Below are 11,782 nucleotides of genomic sequence, written 5' to 3' on the forward strand. Positions count from 1 at the left end.
AATCTCAATCTTGATTTCTGATTAATGTTAATATTTTAAAATGTTTTCTTATTGTTTTAGTATATTTATATCTCAGCTCTTGGAAAAAGGCAGTATTTTGTAGCCTGCATTTAGTTTTCTTTCTGTACTACTAAGAATGTGGTTCGGGGGCTGAAGATTTGGCTCAGTAGTGAAAAGTACTAGATGCTCTTTCCCAGGGCCCAGGTTTGATTCTAAGCCCCACATTGGCAGCTCACAACCATTTGTAACTCCAGTTCCAGGGTACCTGACATTGTCTTCTGGCCTCCTCAGGCGCCAGGTACTCAGTGTGACTCACAGACACACATGTAGACAAAACACTCATACACATAAGATAAAAATTAATAAGCAAAAAGGAATTGGACTGATTGTCTTAAATATCTCAGTAAAAATACAAGTACCCTTAATCACATTATTATATTTTTGTCAATTTTTTTCCTTAGTGGAGAAGAAGCCTAAGAAATAAAGTCATCTGTATAGACCACAAAACCAAAAAAGGTGTCCATGGGCATCCTGTCACTTCTAAGCCATCACCAGAAAGGTAAGATAGGTATTTATGTGTAGGATGGGTTGATACAATGCATAAACAGTGTGAACAGGAATGATTATTTGATGCTTGTTGAGTCTCAGTTAACATTTAAGGTAGAAGGGTTTGAACTCAATGTCCTCTAAGATTCATGTAAGATTTAACTTTCTGTGATTATTGATTGTCTTTGCTAATTGTTTTGTGCATCTTGATAAGCTTTAGCTGACAATGTAAGGATTATAGGCTGATAATAATTTTTTAAAAAATTTTATGTTCATTGGTGGTTTGCCTGCATGTCTGTGTGAGGATGCCAGATCTCCTAGAACTGGAGTTACAGACAATTGTGAGCTGCCATGTGGGTGCTAGCAATTGAACCCAGGTCCTCTGGAAGAGCAGTCAGTGCTCTTAACCACTGAGCCATCTCTCCAGCCCCTGATAATAATTCTCAATTCATATTTGTCATCAGTGGTTTAAAAGGGACATATTCAGCAACTCACCGAGCTCCACCTTCCTCTGCCTCCTGAGTGCTGGGATTAAAGGTGTGCGCCATCACTGCCCAACAAGTCTCTTATTTCTTATGCTGTCTTTTCTTGGCTAAAATGAAGGTAGCTTCTAGCTCACTATCTTCTCTATATTCCCCATGTACTTCATTTTGATAGTAAGATAATTTCTCTCTCTCTCTCTCTCTCTCTCTCTCTCTCTCTCTCTCTCTCTCTTTCTTTCTTTCTTTCTTACAACTTTTCTCTTTGTAGCCCAGGTTCTCCTGCCTCTCCTCCCAAATGCTGGAATTAAAGGTGTGCATCCATGCCTGGATGTGAGTTAGTTTTTTTGTATTTATTTTGTGTGGGGGGCAGAGGTCAGAGAGTGCATGTGAAGGTCAGAGAAGAACATGCATGCTGCCACAGTCTCTGTGAGTTCATATGTGATCAATCCTGCTGTGTTTAGAAGGTATTGTTTCTATGGTGTTCTCTATTCCCTTGGCTCTTACTTCCTTTCACAGGGTCCCCTGAGTCCTGAGATGAGGGAATTGATAGATACATCCCATTCTGATCTGAGTATTCCAAGGTCTCTCACCGTCTGCACATTGTCGAGCTGTGGGTTTCTGTATTTATTTCCCTACCCCCTGCGGGAGAAATCTTCTCTGATGGCGAGCAAAACACTGGTCTATGAATATAGCAGAATGCTCTTTAGGAGCCATTTTATTGCTATTTTCCTTTAGCAGAACAATAGTACTTCACTTTCCCCTAGGTCCCTGGCATATCTAGTCTCAGGTTCATGGCATCTGAGCACTGTTGGGGATGGGTTCCAGCTGTGGAGTGTGCCTTAAACCTAATCAGATACTGGTTGGTTACGTCCACAAGCTGGTTAGTGCCAATGTTGCACTAGTGTGTCTTGCATGCATGCCGCCATTGTAGACTGAAGTGTTTATAGCTGGTTGGTATCTACCTTGTTTTGGTGGTATGCAGAGTACCTTGCGGTACCACAAACACTAGTCAGTAGAGGTGAAAGCTCTAGTTGGGCACCAGCTCAACTTCTCTGTGTTGAGTGAGTTTTGTAGGCATTATCTTTGGCAGTAGCACCTTTTCTTCTTCTTTTTTTGTGAAGAGCAGCCAATGGCCTTGGCAATAGCCTGGATTGTTTAGGGTACCCATGGGGCTTTGACCAACAGCTCAATTAGATGTAGTCCATCTGGAACTAGAGGCTTCATTTGGTGACGAGAGATGTCTAGTTGGGGTTCCATCTCCCTTTTTATTTGACAATTCCATTTAGATCACCTGCATACATATCTATATTTTAGGAAGTTTTTACTGTATTAGGTTTCCATATGACCCCTGAGATGGTTCTTAGTTTTAGCTGTTTCTTTTTGTATTCCCTCCCTGGCCCTCTTTTTCTTTTTCCCTGTCTGTTTGATTCTTCTATTCCATTCCTTTCCTCCTCCCAATCCTTTCATATCTATGTATTCTTTTTTTCCCTCCTGGGGTGATTCTATCCTTTCCGCTTGTTCCTTACTCTGCCTAACATCAGTGGTTACATGGATTGTAGCTTGCTTATTGAAAGTTAACAGCTAACATCCACATATAAGTGAATATATATCATATTGTCTTTCTGGGTCCAGGTTACTTCACTCAGGATGATTTTTTTTTAGCTCCATCTATTTACCTGAGAATTTTTATTTTTTTTAACAGTTGAGTAATATTATATTAGGTTAATATACCACTTTTTATCTTTTTTAACAGTTGAGTAATATTATATTATGTTAATATATCACTTTTTCTTTATCCACTCAGCCATTGATGGATGTATAGTCTGTGTGGTAATTTTAAAGAAAATGACCTGAGAAGGTGTGGCTTTTTTGGAGTAGGTATGGCCTTGTTGGAAGAAATGTATCATTATGGTGGTGAGCTTTGAAGTCTTCTATACTGAAGCTACATCTAGTGTGACAGTTGCTTCTGCTGCCTGCAGAGCAAGCTGTAGAACTCTCAGCTCCTTTTCCAGCAGCATGTCTTCCTGCATGCTGCCATGTCCTACCATATCCTGTCATGATAATGGATTTAATCTCTGAAACTGTAAGCCACCCACAATTAAAATTTTTTCTTTATAAGTGTTACCATGGTCATAGTATCTCTTTACAGTAATAGAAACCTTAACTAAGACAGAAGTTGGTACCAGGGACTGGTGATATTTCTGTGATAGGCCATGTTTTGTTGGAGAAATTTGGACCTTGGGAGTTTGGGTTATGAAAGCAGTGGACTACGTTAAGCACTGCTTAATGGGCCATACTAGTAGGAGCATGGAAGACAGTGGAGAGTGATTTGAACAGTGGGGGCCTGGTTCAGGATGTTTCAGAGGAGAATTTAGTATGTTGCCTAGAGATTGTTCTTGTAACATTTTGGTGAAGGAAAACATTTAATTGTGGGTGGCTTACAGTTCAGAGGTTTAGTCCATTATCATCGTGGTGGGACATGGTGACATGCAGGCAGACATGGTGCTGGAGAAAGAGCTAAGAGTCTCACATCTTGATCCGCAGGCCACAGGAATTGAACTGTGTGTCACACTGAGCATAGCTTGAGCAAAGGAGACCTCAAAGCCCATCCCCATAGTGACACACTTCCTTCAACAAGGCCACACCTACTCTAACAAAGTCCATCTCCTAATAGTGCCACTTCTTATGATCTTATTGGTGTTCAATTACATTCAAACTACTACAGGATGATTGTAATTCTAGGTGCTGATATCTGGTCTTGTCTTTTTAGGGTTTTCCAGAATTCCTTGGTTTCTATTGCCCTCTCTGGATCTTAGGAGCTTGTGGTGGTTGTGGGCTGCCTGGTAGGGAGAGCTTCTGAGTTTCAACCAGATGTAGTCACTGGAGGGCCTGGGTGGAATTTGTTTCAAGGTATTGAGAGTAGACAGGAAGGAATGGGAATGGGCTAGAAGTGTGGAAGCAATTGAGAGGGTCCACAGGAGGAAGGCCAGTTGAGTCTGCAAGGAGGATCTGTAGAGTCCAGATGGAATGCAGGAAGAAAGGGAAGATCCTCCCCCCAACACAGCTGGTCTGCTACAGGACTCTAGATGAGACTTGGGAATTGGAATTTGAGTGAAAATCTCTACCTGATTCCATGTGGTATCCAGGGAGAGTGTGTCTGGGGTGTTGCTGAGTGAGACCCTTTTGGTTGTTTTTGAGACAAGTTTCCTTCCTTCCCTCCCTCCCTCCCTCCCTCCCTCCCTCCCTCCCTCCCTCCCTCTTTCTTTCTTTCTAGATTTATTTATTATGTATACAGTGTTCTGCCTACTAATGTCCCTGCAGGTCAGAAGATGGCACCAGATCTCATTACAGGTGGTTGTGAGCCACCATGTCATTGCTGAGAAATGAACTCAGGTCCTCTGGAATAGCAGCTGCTGAGCCATCTCTCCAACTCTGAGAGACAAGTTTACTTATGTCATTGTTTAATGTTTGTTTGTTTTTTTCCTATATAGCTTTTCTGATCATTTCCTGACTTGTTTGATTTCTTTTTTTTGTTTGTTTTGTTTAATTAGATAATATAATACCTTTCTTATTTCTGCTTGAGTGTATTTCTTTGTTTTACTTAGGGTTACTGTGTGGATTTTATTTACCATTTTAAATTGATAATATTTAAATTGAATTTATGATAGTTGAATTTTGTAACTTAAAAAAACTTTGTTCTTTACATCTCTGTCTCCACCTGTTTCACTTTTGCTATTACAGAATTCCATCCTCATGGAACTGGAGATGTGTCTCATTAGTAAGAGCACTGGTGCTCTTGCAGAGGACCCGGGTTGGGTTCCTACCACTTGTAATTCCAACCCCAGGGAATCTGATGCCCTCTTTTGGCTTCCATGGGTATCCCATCTGTACATGTATGTGTACACACACACACACACACACACACACACACACACACACACATCACATCTTCAGTTTTAACAAAGCATAAATTCTTCCATAGTTCCCAAGTTCAGTTCCCAGGACACACATGGAAACTCATAACTGTCTGTAACTCCTGTTTCAGGGCATCCAATACCCACACACTGACATACATCTGGGCAAAATACCAATGCACATAAAATACAGATTAAAAAAAAAACTTTTACCTCCTTCATACAGTCCACCGTATACTAATTTCACAGTCTTATTCTGGTCATACATGGTTCCTTTCACTCTAAACATTTGGATAAATAATGTAATTTCTGTATTAGAGAGGCATTATCCTGCAAATGATTGAAACAGATGAGACCCATAGCCAAACATTAGTTGGAGTTTGGGGAATCCTGCAGAAGAGTGAGGAGAAAGGATCATGAGAGCCAGAGGGGTCAAAGACACAACAAGAAAACTCAGAGAATCAGCTAACCTGGGCTCATAGGGAGTCACAGACACTGAACTGACAACCAGGGAGTCTCCATCTCACCTAGGCACTCTGCTTAAATTACAGTTGTGTAGCTTGGCCCTCTTGTGGGATCCCTAACAGCGGGAACGGGCTGGCTCCGACTTTTTTTGAGAAAAGGAAAAAAAAAGTTTCTGCCTCCTCCCAGTCTCCCTTTTCCCCCCTCCTCCCACTGTTCTCCCCCTCCCCCCACTCCTCTCCCCCTCCCTCTCCAGTCCAAAGAGCAGTCAGGGTTCCCTGCCCTGTGGAAAGTCCAAGGTCCTCCCCCCTCCGTCCATGTCTAGGAAGGTGAACATCCAAACTGGCTAGGCTCCCACAAAGCCAGAACATGAAGTAAGATCAAAACCCCCTGCCATTGTCCTTGGCTTCTCATCAGCCCTCATTGTATGCCATAATCAGAGAGTCCGGTTTTATCCCATGCTTTTTCAGTCACAGTCCAGCTGGCCTTGGTGAGCTCCCACTAGATCAGCCCCACTGTCTCAGTGGGTGGGTGCACCCCTCGCGGTCCTGACTTCCTTGCCCATGTTCTCCTTCCTTCTGCTCTTCATTGGGACCTTGGGAGCTCAGTCCGATGCTCCAGTGTGGGTCTCTGTCTCTATCTCCATCCTTCGCCAGATGAAGGTTCTATGGTAATATGCAAGATATTCGTCAGTATTGCTATAGGATAGGGTCAATTCAGGTTCCCTATCCTCAGCTTCCCAAGGGACTAACTGGGGACATCGCCTTGGGCTCCTGGGAGCCACTCTAGAATCAAGTCTCTTGCCAACACTAAGGTGGCTCCTTTAACTAAGAATGTGTTTCCGTGCTCCCCTATCTGGCTCCGACTCTTTTACTGGCTTTTGGGACCCTGTTCCTCATTGTGGGTCACCTTGCCCAGCCTTAGTACATAGGGAGGTGTTTAGTTTTGTTGCAACTTGATATGTAGATACTTACGGGAGACCTGCCCTTTCTTAAACAGAAATGGAGGAGGAGTGGATTGGGCATGGGAACAGAAGGCAGAATGGGGGAGAGGAACTGGGAGGAGAGGGAGGAGAAACTGCAGCTGGGAGCTAAAACAAATTAATAAATTTTGTTTTTTATTTCTTTGACCAGGCAATACTCATACAGAACATTTATGTTTCCTTAAACTTTTTTTTCAGCTTCTGTCCATTTTCTTTGTTAAAGTGCCTTGCATTCTTTAACACTTTAACTTAAAGGTTATTAACAATTTAGGTCAGGAAAGGTTTATTTTCAGCTCCTGCTTTCAGAATTGAGTCCATCTTGGTAGGACAGGAATGAGGGAACAGCTACATGGTAGCTGCCAGGTTTGTTCACAAAGCTGCTGAAACAAGAAGCAAAGAGCAGGGATGAAAAGCAGGAACAGACTGTAACCTTTAAAACCACCTCCTAGTGATCCATATGTACTGCCAGGCTCTACAGCCTTGCAGAACATCTGTAGGTGTTTGGACACATGAGCTTCTGTGGGATATTAATGTCCAGACTTGTAACAGGCATCGTCATAACAAAACCCTTCTTGATTTGGTTCAGAGGAAATGACAGTATCACTTCTCCTTCCTATTTCTTCTCAGTTAGTTTAAATGATGGTTTGAACAAGAACCATTTTGTTTGTTGATATGTCTTTAAATCCTACTAGCATAGTTATTTTGTTAAATGTTCCATAAATATTGGTTGAACATACTGATTTAAAGATATACCAACTCATTTCTGTTTTCTCTGTACCTTGATTTGTTTTTCTTAGTTAACATGTTTCCATGGAAGTTCTTCCTTTTAGGTTGTCTGGTGCTCTGTCTGTCCCCAAATAGCTGCTAAGAACATTTTAAAAATGCATTTGGAAATTTCCTGTATTATTATGAAAATATGTGAGCATTTTGTTTTCTGTTTTTTAATATTATTGTATTTGTTAAATAATGAAAAGATGTCTAAAAGTGCTTCCTATGGCATCAAATAGACTACTGATTTAACACTTGTGATTAACATTTCAGCTATTCCTCATTTGACATTGAAGCCTGCGTGGTAGCCTGTTTATGTCCCTGCAAAAACTATTCCGTGATATGAGGACTGAATATAGTTTTTAGATATTGTCAGCAACATATAAAATGAACAAATGCACAAATATGATGAAGGAAAAATTGGAAATCGCTCGCATTTATCAGGCTGTCTGTTGATGTTATTTGTTGAAAACATTAGGTCCCTGTACTCACACATAAGCACTAGGGACACCAGGAAGGTTAAACACGCAGGCTTGTCTCTTCACAGGAAAGGCATGTTTACCTGCTTTCCACCCAGAAAGCTGGGAATGGGTGTACTTTATCACCTAGTGATTTTTTGCTCTCTGTAGGGCCATGCTTTACCTAAATCCCCTAGGCCATTATGTTTGCCACAGTCATTCGCCATAGACCCTTAGCCAGTTTTTGTTTGTTTGTTTGTGCGCCTGGCTAAAAACAAACAAACAAAAACTTGTTTTTGTTTTTCTAAACAGGATTTCTCTGTTTATCTTTAGCTGTACTGGAATGCACTTTGCAGACCAGGGTGGTCTCGAACTCACAGAGATCCACCAGCCTCTGCCTCACAATTGCTGGGATTAAAGGTGTGCACCACCACGGCTGGGCTTCATAGACCCTTAATCTTGAGCATCGTTTCTGAGTCAACAGAAACCATCTTTGTGGAAGAGCCTGCATGTGCTTTGTAAAGACTGTCTCTGTAAGCTTGTCTTAATAGGATTTGGTTAATTACCAGCAGGAGACTTCTTTCCCCCCAAATTGTTCTGTGCTTAAATAAGGCTAAAATAAACTGCTTGAAGTCAGAATCTAGAAATTTGAACCAACACTGGCAAAGTTGCATTGAATCTGATTTCCTTCTTGCCTTAAGAAGATCATTCTCTGCCAGTCCCAGTGTTTCCAGAGATCCCCACAGTTTCTATCATTAAATACAAATGTTTTATTTATCTATGTTAGAGATGAAGTAAAATAAGAGTATCTCTTCCTTTTAGTTTTAATGTATTTTCTAAATTGCTGCATGATACAGCAAAAACACAAGTAATTCAGAAAGTGGTTGCCTTTGTGATGAGATCTGCAGATGCACATCCACCTTCCACTACTGTGGAAAAGCTTAGGTGAGTGGCTAGGAATCCAAAGCTGTACAGATCTGTGAAGATGATCTGATCCAGTTCTGTGTCTGATCCAATTCTGAAGAAAATCCCAATGTAAGTGAAGTAGGCTTTACTTTATAATGTGTCAGTGAGAATGGCTAGACATTTGTTTTTTACTTATAATGTTTATAAGTATTTATATTTCATAAAGTACTGAAATTCAGAATTCTAGGAGATACTTGTTACAGTTTGTAATAAAGTCATGTATTATACAACATTTAGAACCATATGTATTATTTATGTATATAACAGGCATCTCAGAGTTATGTTGACGAATGTTCTATGGACGGACTTAGGACGAAAATTCAGAAAGACCCTACCTAGAAATGATGCTAATTTATGTGATACCAGCAAGGTGCAATCAGAGTCATTGCCTTCGACATCTGTTGACAGCGTAGAGACATGTCAGAAATTAGACCCTCTTCACCAAAGCCTTAATTTATCTGAAAGGTATGTTACTTGGTATTGATTTTGTTCAATTTACTCCATGTGAAATAGTATAAATCCAATATTCTTGAAAACAAGGTTGTTGGAAATGATGTTGAACACTGATGCTTACGAGTACGCTCTACTCTAGAACAAGCCTTAGTTTTCCACCCCGATTTTCAGTTAAATGATGGTTTTGTACTTTACTAAAGGAATTGACAAGGTATTCAAAAAGGTTTCTTATTCCATTTAACTTACCTGCTTTATGATTACTGTATGATTATAGGAATTTATTATATAAAAGATAACATGTATACATATTTGAATATATGTGCATATACATGTTTGTTTGCATATATTTCTTTATTTTTTACCTTTTACTTTATGTAAAATTTTTAAAAGTTTAATTAAAAAATTTTTGAAAACAATCTTTTCTCATTTTACATTCCAGTTTCAGTTCCTACTCCCTTCACTCCTCCCACTTCCCCCTCCTTCCCCCCACCCTACTTCATCCACTCCTCAGAGAGGGGAGTCAACAAAGTCTGGCACATCACTTTGAGGCAGGTCTTACCTTTTACTTTAAAACCTTTTTTTTTTTTTTTTAAAAAGTTCACATGTATACTGTGTTTGCATCTTTTCTCCACTCTTTTTATACCCCCGAACACATTCAGGTTCTACCTACTCCCTCTCAAATTTATGTCTTCTTTTTCTATGATTATTATCACATACATACATACATACATACATACATACATATTTATTTATGGATACACATATAAATACAACTTGCCAAGTTCTTTTTGTGTGCTCGTATGGATATTTTTTAGGGGTGACCACTTTGTGCATCCTGAGGAAGATTAATTCTCCCTCTGTTGGCAGTCATTAATTGCCTGTAGCTCTTCATCTAGGGGTGGGGACCCTCTTCAGGTTTAGTTTAGGCAGCCATATTGTTGAGATTGCACTAGTGCAACTTCCCTGTTGTATACAGAAGATGCTATCTTGCAGCAGAAGTTCTGATCCTCTGGCTCTTATAGCCTTTCTGCTTCTTCAATGTGATGTTCCTTGAGCCTTAGGTATAGGGGTTGTGTTGTACATGTATGAGATGTGGCTGTGTACTTGGTGCTCAGTTGTTTTCTACATTTTGATCAGTTTTAACTTTTTGTAATGGCCTGTGTCTGCTGCAAAAAGAAGCTTCTCTGATGAGGAATAAGAACTACATTCATTTATAAGGCCATAAAGATAAGGATTAAGGAGGCAGTTAGAGATTATACTAGTCTGGGGGATCAGTCAGTAGTAGATTCTCTCCTCTAGTTCTATGACTTAACTAGCCTAGTTGCCTAGGTTTGCAGTAGCAGACATGGATTCCCTCTTATTAAATAATAGTCCAATTTGGGGGCTGTAATTTACTCCCAAGATAAAATGCCACTGTTGGATCCTTGGGGAAACCTTGCAGTGCTGGTCACTGTTGTGGTTAACAGGCTTTACGGCTGGGTAAGACTATTGCTTCTCTCCCTTGACAGATTGCACAGCACTTCAGATGCTGTGAGACTAGTCTTCAGGGAGAAGGCTTCCAGGTCAGATCTTGGTTCCGAACTGCATGGTGTCTTCAGCAATAGGGTCTTACCTTCAAGTTCTGGAAGGCAACCAGGGCAATGGCAATAGTGTATATTGTTTTGAAGTCTCTTGGACTCTCTTGGTCAACAGTTCGAAGAGAGTTTCCAATGCCAGGGCTGGGTCTTTTGTTAGTTAGCCTATGGCTCTTGGGGGGAACGTTATCACCTTAAGTGGTATAACTTTCTTTAGTTACTATCTATCTATCTATCTATCTATCTATCTATCTATCTATCTATCTATCTATCTATCTATCTATCTATCTACCTACCTACCTACCTACCTACCTACCTACTTACTTTTCTATCTGAATATTATCTCTATATACTTACATATACATAATTTTGATTAACCATCAAACAATGTGTTTCCCTATGGCTTTTCCAAACATCCATAGTATTGTCTACCTTCCTTACCTTTTCTGTATTGCTGTCCCTTCCACTGTGGTAGCTCCAGTTCCCTCCATTTTCCCCATTTCCCTTTCCGTAGCATAGCATCTGTGCTCTGCTACTTCTCTTTCTAGAGCTCTTTTACCACTGTGATCTCTTCTTATTTTTTTGTTATCTAAATTTTAGCATATATTTTAAATATAATTTAATCTGGATCCTCAGTACTTTTGTTTTTGTGAGCAGTTTTATATTTTACACACATTGATTTGGTACAAGAAATGATACTAAAATATAACTTTCATATTTAATATAATAGATATTCAGCTTAATTTTTAAAAGTAACAAGACATGGTGGGAATGCAAGCTGGTACAACCCCTTTGGATGTCAGTGTGGTGATTTCTCAGAAAATTAGGAAACAACTTTCCTCAAGACCCAGTAATACCACTTTTGGGTATATATCCAAAGGATGCTCAATCGTGCCACAAGGACATGTGCTCAACTATGTACATAGCAGCATTGTTTGTCATAGCCAGAACCTGGAAACAACCTAAATGCCCCTTGACCGAAGAATGGATAAGGAAAATGTGGCACATTTACACAATGGAGTACTACACAGCAGAAAAAAATAATGACAGCTTGAATTTTGTAGGAAAATGGATGGATCTAGAAAACATTATTTTGAGTGAGGTAACCCAGACACAGAAAGGCAATTATCACATGTACTCACTCATAGGTGGTTTTTAAACACAAAGCAAAGAAAGC

At 40.1% G+C, this 11,782-nt stretch overlaps 1 protein-coding gene across 1 annotated transcript in view; it reads left to right on the plus strand.

Moving 5' to 3' along the window:
- The window catches only part of Senp7 (SUMO specific peptidase 7), a 99,398-nt gene that overhangs the window by 24,733 nt on the left and 62,883 nt on the right, over positions 1-11,782 (plus strand). The window contains exons 4-5 of the mRNA XM_050122388.1: positions 462-559; positions 8,846-9,043. Coding sequence (XP_049978345.1) covers positions 462-559; positions 8,846-9,043 — 296 coding nt within the window. The remainder of the gene's footprint in view (positions 1-461; positions 560-8,845; positions 9,044-11,782) is intronic.

The sequence above is a fragment of the Alexandromys fortis genome, unplaced genomic scaffold, assembly GCF_014885135.2.
Source record: "Alexandromys fortis isolate MF-2015 unplaced genomic scaffold, M_Fortis_MF-2015_v1.1 scaffold_187, whole genome shotgun sequence".
Taxonomy (NCBI): Eukaryota; Metazoa; Chordata; class Mammalia; order Rodentia; family Cricetidae; genus Alexandromys; species Alexandromys fortis.